Source organism: Sebastes fasciatus, chromosome 10, assembly GCF_043250625.1.
Source record: "Sebastes fasciatus isolate fSebFas1 chromosome 10, fSebFas1.pri, whole genome shotgun sequence".
Classification (NCBI taxonomy): domain Eukaryota; kingdom Metazoa; phylum Chordata; class Actinopteri; order Perciformes; family Sebastidae; genus Sebastes; species Sebastes fasciatus.
Genome location: NC_133804.1, coordinates 27,565,474 through 27,585,290, shown reverse-complemented (window position 1 = coordinate 27,585,290; position 19,817 = coordinate 27,565,474). Strand labels below are relative to the sequence as shown.

The 19,817-nt window shown below is 38.8% G+C and overlaps 1 protein-coding gene across 8 annotated transcripts in view; it reads right to left on the bottom strand.

Annotated features, from left to right (window-relative positions):
• fam13b (family with sequence similarity 13 member B) overlaps positions 1 to 19,817 on the bottom strand; it is an 80,388-nt gene that overhangs the window by 52,169 nt on the left and 8,402 nt on the right. For 6 of the 8 annotated variants that reach the window (XM_074649227.1, XM_074649229.1, XM_074649231.1 and 3 more), the window contains exons 2-3: positions 5,407 to 5,555; positions 2,840 to 3,043 (exon numbers count right to left, since the gene is read on the bottom strand). In XM_074649227.1, the coding sequence (XP_074505328.1) occupies positions 2,840 to 3,005 (166 nt within the window). In that variant the 5' untranslated portion in view covers positions 3,006 to 3,043; positions 5,407 to 5,555. Of the gene's footprint in view, positions 1 to 2,839; positions 3,044 to 5,406; positions 5,561 to 19,817 lie in introns of all 8 variants that reach the window. The other 2 variants (XM_074649228.1, XM_074649232.1) reach the window with 1 other exon arrangement.

The following is a 19,817-nucleotide window of genomic DNA, read 5'->3' as shown; positions in this document are numbered from 1 at the left end:
AATATAGCTCAAAATGAGTTTCCCCAGCTAATTTCAAAATCTCCTTTTATCTTGAAAGGCCTAAATATTACATCCTGTTTCACGAAAAATCTTACCAAGAGAATTTTCACTTTCATTGTCAGATTTTTTTTACTTATTACAAGCAAAAACACTGTGTTTTCATTGTTTTTTAACTTATATTTGGAGTGGCTTTTTTTCCCCAAACGCTTATCCAACACACCTGTATTACTTTTTATAATATGTAGATATATCCAGTGTGTCCAGGGTCTTGCTGGGCTGTCTTGTAATCTTTAAATCTCAACATTAATTCAGGATACTTTACCCTTTATTTAGTAATTATTGCAAAACCTTTTAATGACTTTTCAGCATTTCCTTTATTTTATGGGTGGCATTTGTATAGCCATCAAATTGTTTCTACTGTGAGACACAAAGAAAAATCAATTCTACTAGGGCTGTCCTTGATCAAAGAAATTAATGCTATCCTCCATGCATCCTTAGCACAAAGAGGAATGACTGGTTATGTATCTGGCTGAGGGCTATATGGGTTATTTAACACTAAATTGGACAAGATGGTGTTATGAAGCCGGTACCATTACCAGCTGATAAATCCTTCCTGTGACTGGTTAGTTTAAACACTTTGGCTCCAAAAGTCACCACTTTTTATCGCTCTCTCATCCTTCGGAGCAGGACGTCCCAACTGCCAACCTGCTCTTATTTATAAAGACAGTGACATAAGACTGAAGTTCCTGCTCTGCGAGGCTTGAAGAGAAATGTTCCAGGGGGGGATGTGGGAACGGCCCAGGGCCAGGACTTTGGTAGGTTCCTCTCTTCCCTGTTAAGCTCTGCTGTTTTCACAAGTGGAGCTGCAGTTTGACAGGACGGTTATGTAATGCAGTAGGAAGCAGACCGTGGATGTGTCTGCCGGTGCATTCAGAGTTCATCTTATCACATAAACTGGATCTCCACTAACGACATATTTTGGTGATGCAAGAGCAGTCGACAGCGGCAGGGCAGGATCGGGATGCTGAAACATTACCGAAGGCAATCAGATGTAACTGAGAACTCATATTTATAGTCTTCTTCCTGCTTTCCCATTTCAATCTTAAGTAAGGGATAATGTACAGCGAGCCACACATTGTTGTAAAGTAAACCCCGACAGGGCAAGGCGGCACCCCGACACGAAGCGAACCCCGACGCGAAGTGGGGTCTTGCATCGCCCTGAAAGGGTTTATTTCACAACAGTGACAGTTTACTCAAGGACTGTACTTAAGTGCAACTTTGAGGTACTTGTATTTTACTTGAGTATTTCCATTTTCTGTTACTTTATACTTCTACTCCACTACATCTCAGAGGTAAATATTGTACTTTTTACTCCGCTACATTTATCTGACAGCTGGAGTTAGTTTACTTTTCAGATCTAGATTTTATTAGTTACATAAAAGTACTAATACTACTAATCTACCTAGATTACACAAGTACACAAAGTATCCAAAAGTGGCTCCACATTAAAGAACTACAACATTAAAATGCATTCATTAGTGATAAAGACATAGTAACATAATATTCTATTATAATCCAACGCTGTGAAAGGAGCCATTCTGCATAATGAGTACTTTTGGTACTTTAAGTATATTTTGATGCTAATATTTTTGTACTTTTGCTGAAGAAACATTTCGAATGGGGAAGTTTTACTTGTAACACAGTGTTTCTACATTATATTAATTCTACTTTTACTGAAGTAAAACATCTGAGTACTTCTTCCACCTCTGGTTCTGCATTTTCAGTCAAATATGTACAATTCCATGAAAGTGCAAAGCCCTGTGTTACTCTACTGATTAAAAAGATGTTTTTGTTTTGTTTGAATGAGAATTTTTTTTCATATTTTTTCATTTAAAAGTTACACATGTTAGCTTTATACAAAAGCTGAGATGAATGAAACATAATCCAGTGTTACTACAATACAATAAGTTAAACAGAGAGCAATTAGAAGACACTGTAAGCTCTTAACACCTGGAGGGGGACGTAGGTGCATGTTAAGTCAGTGCAGTACAAGACCACTTAAATGTTAAAGACTTGCTTTAGTCACATAAAGAGAGAGTTATGCTGGCCTGAGGCAACGTATAACACTTTGAAAAAAGATTTTGAGTTTCTGGACTTTTTTTGTAGAAACTTTCTGCTTCTATTTTATAATCTAAAAGTGTGAGTTATTTTATTCAGAGTGTAGCCACTTTGATCGTTTTCATGGGGAAGAAGCATTTTAATAAAAGAAGCGTAGTGAAAGCATAAATATGAATATAAGTCAAATGAAAATGGTATTTCATTCAGTATTTGTTAAATTACTGTTTATATGTTTGATGCTTTTGCTTTCATTTTGCAGTTAAAAAGTCCTTTACTTTTGATTCTTCGGTTATATTTAAGAAGTAACAAAGAGGAAGAAGATTATGACACTCAATTGACTCAAACACTTTTACTCAAATTTCTGCGAACAAATGCATCACCACAAACGTGGGTGTGTATGAGTCAAGCGAATATATTGTATCACCGATTTTATTGGTTTGTCGGGCACTTAAATTAACTGAAATTGTTGCATTGGCGTCCTCAGCATCGGTTGATATTTACGGTTTTTGAATATTAATTTGATGGAAACGAGTCCCTTATGAATCATATATTGAATATGAAATGGTGTGAAGCAAAGATCTTTAGCCCAACAGTTAAAAAATCTATTACTTCTACATGAATTTTAATGAATGCCATGGCTTGATTATGAGGTTCAAGCATCACTGCGTCTATGTGAGTGTGTGCGCGCGTGTGTGTGTGTGTGTGTGTGTCCATCACTCACCATGCTCCTCGATGTAGTCGACGATGTGTTTCACCAGTGCAGGAACCTCGTGGCCACTGATAGTGTGAGTGCGCGTCACCTCCTCCAAAGGAACGCCAAAAACACGCGTGGTGCTGGCCGAGCTCCCGCCCTCGTTGCCAGGCAACGGAGACACGCTCTTCCTCATGGCCGCCTCCTCACCACAACCCCGCCAAGACCTCACGTCTTTAGGTAAAAAAATAAGAAAAGCAGAAGGAGGGAGATTAGACAAATTAATAATTTCCTTATGTTGTTACTCTGTGCAAACAACATCTACTGTCCATCCTGGAAGAGGGATCACTCCTCTGTTGCTCTTCCCGAGGTTTCTAACATTTTTGCCCTGTTAAAAGGTTTTTTTATGGGGTTAAGGTCCTCCTCATCCAATACGAGGTTTGTACTGTGAAGAACAGAGGGTGTTGTATCCTGTACAGATTGTTACGCCCTCTGAGGCAAATTTGTGATTTGAAAAGAAAACAGAACAGAAAATCTACCCGCATCTGGTGGTTGGCGGGTGTTAATTTTGGACCTTGCCATTGCATACATATATAACTAGTGTTTCTAAAACACTGAATTTAGACCAAAAGTGGGTCAAATTACTTTTTATAACGCGCCCTAATTACATGTTTGTATTCAAAGGACCAGCGTGTGGGTGGACAAGATAAATATTTACAAAATTTAGGTTCCATGTACCCCTGCATTTGGGGAGCCATAGCAGGAAGAGAAGGAGACAGATTTAAGGTTTCGGTAAAGTCAGACAGGGATTATGAAGCAGGTGTCCCGTCTATGCTAAATGAATGGGTGGCTAAAGTAGCACACCAAGATTTCCCCCTGTACAAAGTAGTATTGTATCTACTTCTCTTACAACTATTTGCTCTAAGAGAGGACGTTTTAAATTACATAAACACGATTCAGTGTGGGTGAAAGTCAGTTGTTTTTACACTTTGTTATATAATCATCATTTAAAAGGTCATTACTTGAATTAAATTGCCATCCCTACAGTATTTATCATGATGGCAGAGTCCTTAGTTCCCTTGCAAAGCTGTGATGCTGTGAGTCAGACAATGGGATGGAAATCAATGCAAAGCAAGCAAAAATGTGCAGCAATAATTTCTGTTCAAAGTTTGACTCTGACGACGGTCGGTTGGTGAGTAATCTGAATGCAAACAGTGGCAGATGGAGTTCAGTCTACTCATCGGAGGAGGAGGAACATCACCAAATGTTTAGCAGAAAATGGAAGCTGGTTTTGTTCCAATAAAGCTTACAGTAGATAATGTAGTAATAAAGTCAGTGTGCAGGTTATGTTTTATTCGTACATGACATTCAGTTGTTAAACTCAGTGCATTATAACAAAATGTTTTGAGTGATTTTGTAATATTTGCAAGAACCAATGTGCTGAATCAGTTGGTATTTTTATGGCTTTTAAGTTTAGCTGATAGGCCTCGGATATATCTGATGCAGAGATTTATACTTTTTATATCAAAATCACAATTTGAATGAGTACAATTGTCAAACTGCAAGAGTTGTAAATGTTACTTATAGCCTACGTCAACAACAACAACATATTTATATGTTTTGAAAGGTGAAAATTGTACACAGGAAATAACAACATTCCCTGGCAGATTTTTATCAGCTGTAGCAACTGAACACAGCATTTCAGTTATCCTGGAAACAGGAGTTTAGTTGGTTGGCGTTAGAGGATGTGGGCGAAGCTCCAGATTAATTTACTTAAATGTAGATTAAACATGACAATTAAAGGACCAATACGCAATACATTTACTGTAATGAATCATAAAATGACCATGATATGTCATCAGAGATGAAGGAAACATGCAGAGTTGAAATAATGGTTGAACCCTGCTTGTCCTACTGACGTTCTTCAAGAAAGAACCACCACTCTGTATTGTTTTGAAATTAGAAAATAGAGTGGACTGAGTGTGATTTTGTTTTGCTGTTTAGGAGGACCAACAGAGTGATGAATCCTTTTCTGAGAAAACAACCAAGCTGATTGCATTTTGTCACTTTCAAACAGGTAGTGAGCAGCTTATGAGGTAGTTGTCGAAGGTAAATGAGCTGGTAAGTTGAAGCTGGTAAATATTCCCGAGAAGGAAATGCTCTGAATCTCGACCTCCAGGATTCCAGGCTACAAAATAGCTATGTACATTCATATATACAGTATGTTTGCTTAAAGCCTTTTGTACAGACTGCATAACAAATGTTTAATAACTGAAGTAAAACTTATTCTAAAGTGACAGTAAGTTCTGTCGGGTTGTTGTTGTTGAAGCTAGAGTTGGACGCGGTGGATAGAGTTACAGTCATTTCTGTCTGTGAAGCTAAAGTTAGCTCAAGTGCTTAAAGTGTCGCGCTCATAACAAGTCTTAAAAAGTGAGAACTATAATATTAAAAATGTGCATATGTGTGTCTTATCTATTCATTGTTTGGAAGTGAAGTGGTCCATTACTTCCTCAAGCATTGGAGGAATGCCTGCAGGTGTGTGTGTGTGTGTGTGTGTGTGTGTGTGTGTGTGTGTGTGTGTGTGTGTGTGTACTCACCGTGTAGCAGTGAAAGTGTGTCCAAACCTCTCCTCCCCTAGCCAGTGAACCACCGAACCATCTATGGCTGCTTCAGGTTGTGGCAGAAGATGAGCCGGTAGTTCCTCATTGACGGACCGCTAATCCCTCTTGCAGGATTCCTTTTCTATCTACACTGAGGAGAGACGGAGAGAGAAAATGAAGAGGAGGAACAAACAAAAAAAAAGGAGATAATGGCAGAAAAGAAAGGGTGGAGACAGAGGTGGAGCGAGAGAGAGAAAAGATGGAATCTATTAAGTAACAATCCCTGGTATGTTTACAAACATCTGGTTAGCTAGTTTCTATTGTAATATAATGAAACAGTGTTTCACGCTGCAACATCTCTACAGACACCTGCTGTCAAGTAGAGATGCATAATACGTTACAACAGCACATATGGTGCCTTCAAATGAAACTCGTGAGCTCGTGTTTACAACATGGGAAGTCGTGTACACGATATGCTTGGTGTTTAAGTGGTTAAGTCGTGAGAAGATATTAACGTTACTGTCGGCGTCTAGAAGCCACAGAGTCTAACAATTTAGCAAGCTAGCAAACGGGTAACATAATGCAGGAAATGCAAAGGCATAATGACAGAGGAAACAAAGCAGTCAGTTGGGAATATCAACATTTTCCTGACATATTATGAAATTAGAAAAACAATATACGACTAAAATTACAATATATTAACTTATTTTGTATCGAAAAATGAACTTCCATGGCCTCCGCCATTTCTGACAACGTCAACAAACACGTCACAACTCGTGAACTCTGAGTTTTCAGAAACTTTCCACTTGCGAGGTCGTGAACAACACAAAAGAGGGGTGTCGTGCAATGCACATTAATCAATATAAGATGTATAAAATGGGCCCTGCCAACACAGACACTCACTGCAACATAATGCGTGTGTACCACAGTTAATTACTTCCATGCCATATGGGCATACCAGCACTTCTTCTGTGCAGCAGTAACACAAACTTTCCTCCATCTCAGACTGCAAAACAGCCAAAGGAAGAGTTCTTCCGACAGAAAATCAAACCTCAACAGAAAATCCAGAAAAGACGCTGTTACTTTACAGGCCATGCTGCGTGAATACCATCAGATTTCTGGGAATTGAACACATCACAGCAGTGACTGCTTAATAGTAATTAATACCAGAAACATAATTAAAAAAGACAGTTACACATGTTGCTGTGATTCATACTAATCTAATAGAATTAATGTGTTAAGATGTCAATACAAAATGACCACTTTTGCCTCTTTCCATAATGGCTATTGGCTACAAACTCTTTACAAAAGAAAAACGTTTTGGCGATTCCAGATTCAGTGCAATTAATTAGAACCAACAACACAAGGAATTAATGCAATAAACCAAGCAAATGCTTACTAAACCACATGCAAATACTTCTTCCCAAATTGAGTGCAGATGACCAACGAGACATAAAATGAGGGACTGAATAATTGTTCTCAACCTTTTTATTCTAACGTCATGTAGTTGTGTTACGGCTTTAAATTGAAAAACAAAACAAAACACACATAACCTGACTGGGACACATACACAAATTCATGCCAGCTTCCCACAAACATTTTTATCACAATCAAACCAATTGAAAACCAATAAATGTGAAGGAATGCGAAAGCCAGTTTCATTCAGAAAACAGAAATCATCTTTAATTCTCATAAGGTGTTTTGGTGATTAGGTGTAAATTTCTCCTGTTTTTTGTTATGTTGCACTACCCCTCCTGTCTTTCACTACACTCTCTATGCCCCTTTACCCTTCCTTTCCTTCTTCTTTCCCCTTTTTATTTCCCTTCTTCCTCTCTAATCTCATCTTTCTACTTCGAGGCTCAACATGTCGTGTTGTCCAAGAGCCGGCTGGAGGCAAGGACCGAACACAATAATTAAACTGACACTGGTTAGGCTAGAAAGCTGTGCCAGAGTGTGTGTGTTTGTGTGTCCTACATGTCCGTGCATGCCCATGTGAATGTGGGCAAACTGTCACTTTGAATCTGTGTGTGTTAGGTGTGTACCTGTTAATTACTGCCACTTTAGCACGCGAGTGTGTATGCATGTATGTCTTATGGTTGCTCTACATGTGTATGTACAGTATGTACTTGATGAGGCCGTCTAGAGTGTGTGTGTGTGTGTGTGTGTGTGTGTGTGTGTGTGTGTGTGTGTTAGAAAGGGTTGTGTTGTGAAAGAGTGAATGTGTGGTGTGTCCAAGTGTACACGAAGAGAGAAACTGGCCCTGTCGTCTTAGCTGGTCTATATGGGAGTACGGCCGTGTGGTAAAATATTAAAAACACAGTTCTACTTTTGAGAGTGTTATAGAGTCAGAAAGACACTAAAAAAATAGAAGAGATTGAGAAGGCAAGAGAAAATGAGAGGGAGTGAGGAAGAAGGAAAATACATCTGCTGGAGATATAAAATCATTTTGGTTTAGTTCTTAAATATTAAGTCATTTATAACTTAGATAATAGAGTCCAAAAATAAAACCAATCACAGTCTGTCGGAGTGTTGTACCTCTATTTTACATCGCTGTCAGATCCAATCATCATTTGTTTTTTTAAACTTAAAATGGAGAGGTTTGAGATTTTTGATGTTCAAACCAATTCCATAAAATGTTATCCAACCCCAACCCTGCTTACAGTAGTTTGACTTTAAAATGTTTACCTTAATTTGTCCAAAACACTGCAGAAGTGCTTAATAAAGTTCACATTGATTTAAGCTTTTTTCTCGAAATGATTGTTTTGATTAGAATAATTCTTTTGAATATCACTTTTTTTTTTTGTTATGATGCTCATCTCTGCCACATAAATTCTGCAGTACCGAGCTGAAAATTAACCAAGGTCTTTACTATGCACACATGCACCTGGTTGAGCCTCGGTTTTGTGCCCAGTTCCCTTCTGGAACAACTCTTTTATTCTTGCTTTTTCTGTTAGAATACACTCTGTTCTGTTACTAATCCCTTTTTTTTTATTTCCTTTCATTCATCCCGATGCTGCACGTTGCACAAGCCATCCAACCTACTTAGGCGGTCAGCATCACCTCTACGTCAAGAGGAGCAGAGAAGAATAGATGAGCAGGAATAAGGATTGAGGGGAAAATAATGAGTTATGAGACACTCCTTAACTTCTCCTGTATGTCTTCTTCCTTCTTTCTTTCTCCTCTTCTCTCTTACTTTCAAAGGATAAAGGATTTGCTCTAACCCGTTAGAAGCAGCTATCTTTGCAGAAAGAGTTAGATCACTACAAGCATTTTTAGGAGTTTTGGCAACTATCACATGGATATAAAATCCTGTGCCATGGTATGAATGCTGTAAACTGCAGTTTGTGCAATGCTTCAAACATTTCAGATACAAGGATAAAGCTATTTTAACTATTTTAGGTACAAGGGGGAAAAAACGAGGAAAATCATAAATCATTTACCTTCATTCATTTTAACATTTTTATTCAGTATGAAAAATGACAGAAAATAAAATCCACAGTCAGATATGACAACTAAGATGAACTTTGGCTTTTAACATTTTTGGTTATTATAAAACCTAAATCCTTGTCATGACCTTTTAAGTACACTACACTTTTACTGTGTTACAGCTTTTAGCGGACTCTATGTTTCTTTGGTATTCAGCACAGCGGCAGATGTGACTCTGTGCCAAGTGCTCTTTAAAAACTGGTTATTTTTTTATGAAGATCTTATATGGGGCTGTTTATTTGAAGCTCTCTTTATGTAACATATAATTCCAAGTGGCTGTACAAGGTTGCTTGTAAATCCATACATTTCTATAATGGATAGCTCTATATAGGACTGAAACCTCAGCAGTGTTGGTGCCATGCAGAGGCTAAGAACAAAATAATAAAAATGAACAAAAATATATATATATATATATATATGTCTCTTAACCTTAACCCAACAGCACTGAGGTGACTGACCAATCAGTTTTAAATGGTCCTGGTTTTCCCTACTTCTCATTAAAACCCAAACGATTAGAGCAAACTTCACTTTGCTTATACCTGCAAGCTACAAGCTACTTGACCTATAAATGTGTATGACTCACTGGTGGGACACAAACAATATGAACAGGAGTAGGCAGGATAGACAGGTCTGTTAACATGGAGGAAGCTTTCACTTATGGGAAGTCATAGCATACATAGTTAACAGAGCTTCTTTTGTGTGGTGTGATTCACATTCATCAGTGCCATCAAAAAATGTATGAAACTCACTTCTACCTCCACTAGTCTGTTCACCAGCACTACCTGGCTGCATACAATATAGTTCCCCAAATTCATCGTATTGCAAACAGATATTGCTTGTCCTGGTGCGTCATGTATGAACTTAACTAAACCTCAGCAGAACTACACTTTCCGCTGATACAGGCGATTTTGTTTTACTTTTATTTAGAGATGCTAAATCATTAAAAAAGCCAACATGTTTTGACCACTGTAGGTCTTCATCAGGGCATTTAACAAACAGACAAAACGGGTTCGGCTTCATTCCTCGTTGTCACTTGTTCTAAGATTTTGGAGTGCCTGGACTGCCTGCCTAGTTATATTTTCAGTGAACATCTGAGGAGTGGCCTCTCAGGGCGCTTTTACAAGCCAACATTTAGTCCTTTATTTAAGTCGAACTCTGGTGTGGTTCGTTTGGGCAGTTGTGAACTCAGTAATCGTATTCTGGTGCGGACCAAAACAAACCGGTCCGAGACTGCCTGAGAGAACGCAGGCTGTCTGTGCGGGCATTTGTTGAGACGACAGATTAACATGAGTGTGAGAGGACGGACCTGGACTTCTGCAGAAGTCCGATGTTTGCTTGACGTCTGGGCCGAAGAGAGCATACAGAATACGCTAAATAAACTCCACAAAAATAGTGTTATAAAGTCATTCGAGATAAACTGGGGGAGAAGGGATTTGTGCGCACAGTCAATAAGTGCCGAATCAGAATGAAAACACTTCGACAGCAATATATCAAAGTCTACGATTCCCTGCATAGACGTGGCAGCTCTCAAGATGAAAAAGATAAATTCGCTCCTTCGTAGCCTACATGCTCCTCAGCAAATTATTTTTTTTCATTTGGTCCGCTTTAATTTGTGCACTAAATAGAAAACGAACCAAAAGCATCAATTCCACTCTGATTCGGACTTGCGAAAGCATTACTGAACTCTGAAAAATGAAGAAAGGGTATTCAACCTCAACACGTTTTATTTATTGCTGGCTGTAGAGCTGAGCTTCATTTTCAGGTTTTCTTATTACTTAGGCTTATTAAATGGGGGTTTCAGGAGTCTTGTGTTTGCTCATAACGATTGCTGAGTCCTCTAAAGGCATTATTCAGCCACTATTCTTGCCAAAATCAACTACACTGGCACTGCTAGATCCTAAGCCTCTTTAAAAGCTAGAGAAAATCCCACTGTTGGAGCTGAAACGCTTGTATTGTGTCAGGGCCCTTACTGTTGAAACCAAGAAAGGCACGGAAAACCAGATAGAGTTGTTCTCAGCTAGCTGAATCCTGGATATGAAAACCGTAACTACTGCAAACTGTTGAATATTGTACAATGATTATTACGGCCAACACTTTGAGGGCCTAAATAGCACGGTATCATAGTCCATACATCTTTTAAGCGAGGGTGGTCCTGTTACTGCCAGGCTCAGACAGATGAGGACAATGACACTCGGAGATTAGGGAACTCAATGTTCCCGAACCAGCGCCTTGTCGGCCATGAAAACTGACCCTAAAAAGGCCTCTGTAGTGAGGATTTGGTCAGTAATGGAACGGTCTAGAATGGCTCTGTCTGTGTTTCTTTCTGTCTGTCTGTGTGTCTTAATCCCAGATATCATGCTTGACAACCTCCTGCTCAACAATGAGGCACATTGTTAGAAGGGAAACAGAGAAAGTTAAGGCGGCGCACTAAGAGAGGGAAAGAAAAAGTAAGTGAGAAATAGAAAACTAAAGGACCAGAAGGGAAAAAGGCCAACGGATAATATGAGAACAAATCTACATAAAGGGAGACACAACTAAAGAACAAGACAAGCCATGTTAAGTAGATATCAGCACTGTGTGAAACAAGTTCAGCAAACTTCTGGTAGATTACTTTGTAACGTGAAACGGGTGATTCTACTGTGGCAATCGGGGAAACTAAATGAACAGTCGCATGATAACTTTCCAGAGTTGTAAAATCCTTCCTCAGTATTTTGGCATCTGATAACCCTTCAGAGTCATGGATCTACTACTCAAAGGTTTTTTGTTTCACTAAAGCAATACGCCCACACTTATTTTTTCTAAACGCAGTGCTGTTTTTGGTCTGAAACACTCAGCAAGACTTCATTCCTGATGCTTTAAGTGTCAAACTTCTGATTTTCTACACCTGTCTACTGTTGATATGTATATTTACTGTGTATTTACTGTTCCTGTGCATTGACTGGATAACCTGCTGCTGTAACACAACAATTTCCCAATTTGGGATCAATAAGTACATCTATCCATATATTAGGGCTGTCAACAAATATTCTAAATTTTAATATATAATCTAATAAAAAAATATTTGAATATGAAAATTAATATTAGATTGTGGAAAAAAAAGCAGCACTACCTCACGCGCACTGTGCACCACATGACAGGAGTCACACAATGTCACTTTCATTAATGAAATGTAACGTTAGGTCAAGCTGAACAAAGAAGTCAACAACAACCGTAATAATGGAGAGAACTCGGCCGCAGAGAGAGTGACACCGTGTCCTAACAGCAAGCATTCCATTGCGCCAAAGACGGGTAAGTAGTGCTTGCCATCACCCGACATTTGTACTTTTTAAAACCGAAACCGCACGTTTTATATTGTGATATTTACTGAAAATTACTTGCAATATAGCCAACAGCTAGTAGGAAACTTTCAGGACATCTCCCTCCAGCCAGCTGTCACCTCATTTAAGTTTTGTAGTAAAATGAGGAGGTATCATATGTACCTTGATTCTTGATTCACAGTTCGAGTTTTCAATAACGGCTCTACTACAGACTGTGGTGGCAGCAGTAAAATTTAAATAAGCCTAGCGTATATCTGATTTCTGTTTCTTTCTAAAAGTGCCACCTGCACACATCCAGAGATGAAGCGCTCTGCAGGGTGGCAGCAGTTAAAGCAAATGTCCTTTTAAAAGAAAGGTCACAGGTTCAATACCTGCAATACTGTTTGACCCTGTGAAGTTTGCTTTATGGAGACATTCAACCTGACTACTGGATCGGTCACGTTGAGTGAGTGAGTTAAATGAACCTAATATTAAACACACAGCAACAGAACAAGCAAATAAAAACATATATTTAGTGAAGACAACATGACCAGACTCTTCATAAAAAGTGATGCAAGAACAATATCAACAAAAAGCACCCCGGTGTCCTGAATAATATAATTTCAACTGAAAGATCACTTTCCCGATACGTTTAATATGAATTATTAAAATAACCATTGCAGAAGCAAGCAAACCCTGTGCATCAACAAATGCAAGAGTACATTCATATTTCATAAAGACAACTTTATATGCATCACATGAGAACAAAAACCCTGTTATGATTCATCTGTGTTCTGCCAAATAGCCTCAAAACAAAGTGCACGACCGAAAAAGAAGATTAAATATTCACCAGAGGCTATAAATAAATAAGCAAATTTCCTCTAACTTGCATCTTGTTGTGAAATCCCAAAAATTAGAGAGATCAAAGCAGTTAAACTCTACATAGTTTATCATCATCTCTGGCCAAACTGTCATGGTGGTCAACCAAAATTAGGGAAGTGACAGAGAGAAAGGTCGGACAGCAGGAATCCTCTTCAGAAGTTAAGATCGATCAGATTTTCTGCGTCAAAGCCTACAATCCCCCAGAGGTAAAACTAAAAAATCAAAGTTTATAAAATGCATATAAGCTGCACAAACTCAAAATGGAAAGAGAAAACATTCTTTGCTCACAAACAAACGGATCTGTAGACTAGTGAGTCCATTGAGTCTGTTTACTTTAATCTTAAAACAAGCAGGAAAACGCCTCTGAGCACCAGAGAGGAACCCACTGACCTCTGCTCTCTGCCGTGAATCTCCACAAAACAAATCAGGAAGAGAACGAATGTCTGGTATTTCTGTATTTGTCTACTGTGTTGGGTTATTGGGTCCATTATACACACATACATCCCGTGACCCTGACACACACAAACACATAACTTCCTTGTACTCTCCGGTTTGACCTGTCACTTCCAAACAAGTGCACACTTTTAAAAAACAAACACGCAGAGTGTAGCAGTGCGGATTATATCTGCATGAGCACAGAGACAAATCTCTTCAACCAATCACTAAACATGTGACTGAGATTATTATCTGCGTTGTCACAAGTGGAATGAAAACAACAAGTCACACTGTGTCATAAATATGCCAAAAGTTAAAAGTACCTAATAAATACTGACTTCAAGATATGTGAATGAAAATGGTTTCTATGGGTAGCCACAAGTCTCCCCTTTACAGACATGCCCACTTTATGATAATCACATGCAGTTTTTTGCATGCAGTATAAATGTGTTATTTTTGCCTATTCTAAAATGGTGTATATGTGGTGTGTTACTATAATAGTTTTCCCAATATCCGCAATATATCGCCTTGCTTACAGTATCGCAATACTTCGCAATATATTGAATCGTTATCCCAGTATCGTGATGCGTACCGTATCGACAGATTCTTGCCAATACACAGCCCTACTTAATAACAGGGCTGTATTGTATTCAAGGACTAAGAGTCTCCCGATATCGACTAAGAACAAACGGTGGACTGAATACTCTCATTTGTCGAGGAGCCAAGAATTACCACTGTCGAAGATGATGAGGAGCTCAAAAAGACAGTCTGAAAGATGCTAACAGCTGGAGAAAATAACATTTGACAGCTTCCAAGAGACTTGACAGGAGAGAGTATGTGACTGAGAGACAGGCTACACAAATGTGAGATTCACATTCTGCTTGAATGGAAGAAATTCATGTTTTTTTATGTGAAAAAAAAAGCTACAAGGGATAAGAATTCTCCTTGAATTAATAGTATCTCAAGGAAACTTTTCTAATAGAATTCACGTGTTGTGTCTTTTAAAAAAGTATTTTTTCAAAAAGCAAGTGTTGGAAAAGGACGGTCGTCTTATATTCAGGCCGATGATGGTAAAATATGAAACATTTTCACTCATACGCACCACTCATAATGTGTCAGCTCATGGGAGTGATCCAGGATGTTTAACTGCTTAACTGCAAGTAGCTGAGTAACAGGAAGTCTATTAATAACCTGCTTAATATGAGGCTAGTGTTTAATGTTGATCCGATTGGCTCAAGTGTTGTAAGCAGCGCGCCGACAGTCCACAGCAGCCGTATCAGTCGACGGTATACAAAACACCCATAGAGGGTGGCTCAAAGAAAAAAACGTTTGCAAAAGAAAGACTGTGGTTTAAAGCGTATAAATACATAGAGGAAGCTGAACTCCTATTGTGAAACACACATACACACACTAACAAGCCCTGATGTTGACCTAAAACCTGCTTGTGCACATTTTAAGCTGTCAGCCATTACCACGGTGTCCGCCCGTTTTGCTTGTGGCAGTAAATACACATTGCATAGTCAATTAGGACAGCAAGTTTAAGTTGCTCTTTTAAAATAGTGGCCAATAATAAAATCAATATTTTTACCTTGATATATCAACATGTAGCATTACCTTGTTCTTTAAAACTCAGTTCCTTTTATCTGTTTTTCTAACTATGAATTCGACCGGGTCTTATGGATCTTAATTACATCTTCCATATGCACACATAATGTAAATTAATCTGCAAAAATATGCACGTCAGCATTTAGACTTCAGCCTTATTCATGCATTAAAGCTCCTGCTGGGCGATTCCCCACATAGAGGTTCTCCAAAAACTAAGTAAGAATCTCTTCTAATGAATTTCAAAGCCTGCTGTAGGTACATAATTTAACATGTGCTAACTCTAAAAATGAGCTAATCTGCCTCCTTGGCTGTCAACATTTACCTGTTTGTCTACCTATTTACCCACGCGTTTGTCAGTTTACTTATGCCTAGTTCACACTACACAACTTTAGTCCTGATTTTCCACTCCCCGACAGTTTTTGGAAATCCCCTACAAAAGCCCCAGTTCAGAAGAAAATCGCCGTTGGCTCGCTGCTCGCACATCGAGCGTCATGTGTGAGCTGCTCAAACAATGCGAGTGGAGAGGCTCACCGATGCCTTGCAGACATCTATATATCTAGCTTGCTAAATATCTGGACGCGTCGGGGACTCCGGCCACGAGCTACAGCCGATGAGAGACGCGAGACACAACATAACAATAGGAACTTGCAAATGCAACACAGCAAAGTTGTTGTTGCACCTGGAGGAATGAATAGTAAAAAAGAGTGTGGAAACGGGCTATTTTGTAAACACATTCCACCAAAAACATCAGCAATGTGTTTCGCGTATGGTATCACGTCATTTACTGCATATTTCTTGCGTGTGTTTTCATGACAAAACGTAGTTTGAAGACCTCATCGGGGATTCCTCCTGGTGAAAGACCTTGTAGTGAGTGACCCCCCTGTCTCCGGTCAGTCATGTAGTGTGAAAACCACAACGACTTCAAGACTCCCGATTACAAGACAGCAAGCTGTGTAGTGTGAAGAGTACTGTGATCTGACGACTTTGAAAGTTGTGTAGTGTGAACTTTGCTTTAGGCAAAGTAGAGGCTGTGCACAGGAATTTTCAAGCTCCCAGAAGTTTTTACTAATGCAACGTTTTGACCTACAAGCTCTTCATCATGCAAACATCCGTGTGGGCAAAAAGCCATCTACATACAGTATGTAAAACACAAATGACCTTTTCGTTGCTTTTTGTCCTGCACCTGCACACAACCGGGGTTGGATCATGTACTCTCCATGTAATCTGTCTATTTGCTTGTCTATCTGTAATCTAACAAACCCACTCTCTAATTGGGGGAAACAGCATGTATGATAACAGCAGACAAAAAGGAATATGAATATGCTTAGCAGGAATCGGGGGTAAAAATTGTAATAATACATACCCTAAAATGAATAATTTGTCCACATCAATTAGTAATTTGATCCATAAAATTATTAATTTGCAACCTTGAACAACTATTTTCCCTGAAACAAATAATTCAAGGGAGAATTATGAGTAATTTAAAGAACAAGTCATTGCCACAGATAACACAACATTGTGGTCAACAGTCTGAACTTGAAGTCCACGAAACATCCACAAAACTGTCTGAAAAAGGATAACGTCTAATGCAATAACGTAAAGTCAAATTGAGGGAATAAATGCAGTGATTTGAGGAAATACAGTTAAACACCGGGTTACTTATTACATTATCCTGTCAGGGAAATAATTGAGTAATATTTAGGCAAAATTAATTCTGCCATTTAGTAATTTCAGGAGTTCGTAAAAGGAATCAAGCTACTAATTAGTGCTCGATAAATTATTAATTTGAGCGCACAAATTAAAGTTTTATTTCTGATACCCCTCCAGGCTTTGTAGGATATAGTGGGTCAGTGTTTGTTTGCAGTTTTGAAATCATGGCTCTGTGTCTTACAGGCAGATAGCAGCAGGTCATGTCGGGCTGGGGGGCGTGGATGCAGATGGATGAAAGGAAAAACAAAAAGGAGGAGCGGCAGAGTTACGAAGAATAAAAGAGCATCAGAAAGAGAAATGGCAGAGGAAGATTAGAGGATAGAAAGCAGCGGGGAGAAAGAAAGTGACAGGGGGAAAAAAAAGAGTAAGTGAGGTAAAGAGAGGCAGAGGAGAGATACAAGAGGCAGTAAAGCCGGTGTTTGCCCTTGAATCAGTGGCAGCAGCTCGCTGCCCTAGCCTAGTTTAGCTGCTCCTCCCAGGCAAGCCCAGTCGGTGATAAATTAATAAGCACATGTCTTCAGGGGACGTGGGCTTTTTCAGGCCTTGTTATCTCTTACTCCGACCAAACTATAGCAGAATCTGCCCATTATTTATTTTGAACATGAAAGGAACGTCAAACAAAAATAATGATCCTTTTTATGACTTATATATCATATTATACTGTTTAATGGTCAATGGACTGCACTAATATACTGCTTTGAATTTAGATTTTTTTTTTTAAGCCTGAGGATCTGATGAATATGCCTGCCCGAGGGGATCAACAGAGCTAAAGCTTGTTCTGTGTACAATCCAGTAGAGCTGCAACGATTGATTAGTTGTCAACTATTAAATCGTAAACTATTTTGATAATTGATTAATCGGTTTGCGTAAGTTTTTTAAGAAAAAAAGTCAGAATTCCTTCATCCCAGCTTCTTAAATGTGAATATTTTCTGGTTTCTCTACTCCTCTATGACAGTAAACTGAATATCTTTGAGTTGTGGACAAAATAAGACATTTGAGGACGTCGTTTTGGGCCATTTTATAGACCAAACAACTAATTGATTAATCGAGAAGATAATCGACAGATTAATCAACAATTAAAATAATCGTTAGTTGCAGCCCTGCAATCCAGTCTACAATATTTGATGTAGAGCTGAAAAAAATTAGTCTATTTGCAGAAAAATAATTCATTTTAATAATAGTATCTATAAGTTAATAACTATTTCTGGCATTTTTCATGCAAAAATGTCAAACATTCTCTATTTCCTGGTTCTCAAAGGTGAATATTTGCTGCTTTTCTTTGTTCTCTATGACAGTAAATTGAATATGTTTGGCTTTTGGACAGGCGGTCTGACAAAAAAAACAATCTAAAGATTTAAATTTACCGTTTTTAAAACTGTAATTGGCATTTTTTAAGTGTTTTCTGATGTCTTATAGACAAAACAATTAACTAATTAATCAAGAAAACAATTGGCAGACTCGTTGATAATGAAAATAATCAGCCCGGTTTTGTTGCATACGAGTCTCTCTATTTTTGAACCTATACTGTATTCATCTATAAAAAGATGCCTACGCTCTAATCAGCAACATCACACTTCCTATGCATAGTTTCACCCCAGTGTCACCACAGCCTTCTGCAGCTAGCGGTTAATTGCCACTGTGCACTTCCACTGCTAGGGTTAAGTGCCCTGCTTAATAGCAGCTGCTGAAGGAGGAGGGAGTTTCTCTGAACTGGTGATCTACTAGTCTCAAGCCTGCTTCACACTAGACTCCCGGCTATCATAGTTTTATGTCACTCTCCACTGCGTTTCAAAGAAGGGCTGACATGCCGTACAAGTGCTCCGAAGGGGACTAAAGCAGTAAAATAAGATCCATTCTTTGCTGGCCTGAGGGGCTGTGACACTGCAAAAAGCTCCAACGCCTACAGTTGCAACAAGTGCAGCTCTGTGCTGGCTACTGTGGGAGTGGAGCTTTTTGTCCGGGACATTTGCATGAAGTTTCCTTGTTTGCCATCTGGGTGAACAGTCATACAGGTTCTTCTTTTTTTTCTACTTAATGACTCTTACAAAACAATCAAACTTTTATCACAGCTACTCCTTATATAAAACCACTTATGAAATGTCTGTTTGCATAATTTGCTCTATTATAACCCGTTCCTTGGTGTGAATACGACTTCAATAGCAATGTTGATTATGCGACACAAAAACACATAAGATATAAGGGATTTTAAGCATTATATACATTCAGTGCTGCTCTGCTATGAGGAGTAGCCTTCTTGAATCTGTTTTAAGTTAAGACATTTTTGTTTACTGTACTTCTTTATGTATAATAATTTCTGTTGGCCCTCCAGAGGTCAAGTTCAGCTACAAAATTGTATCCCTTTCGCACCAAAGACTCAACCAGGGTTGAAACAGAGTAGAACCAGTGTTGTTTGTGTGTTTAAAACCGACGCGTTAACTGATTTGGCTTGGCAACCCAGGTCGAGAAGTGGGTCAGACCAGGGTCAATTTCAATTTGGATTGTGAAGGACAACGGAGTGTCATACACGTCATTTATCATACAAGTCATTTATCATACACGTCATTTATCATACACGTCATTTATCATACACGTAGTGTATGGGTACTGTAGATAGACAGAGGAAAAAAGGTTCCTGAGTGTTGATTGATGGATACCGTCAATCTGTATGTTGTCTGTATGTTTTTACAGGTTACAGCTCCACGTAACATATAACATAGTTTAACATTTAAGATTACAGTCAGCGGAGGATCTGGGGTCATGATACTTTTAGGTTTGACTATGACGGTTAATCCTTCTTTATTTCTCCTTCACCATAAAACGTGCACGAAGTGTTTCAGTGTGATTTACAACACAGAACTACGATTCCCAGCCTTAGCAGAGTCACTGGGCTCAGCCTCATCTGAGACAATGACATTGAGCTTTATTGATTTAGTATTGATCTATATCACCTCTCTCTCTTGCTCTGTCTCACACTGATGGAAATTTCCAGACCAC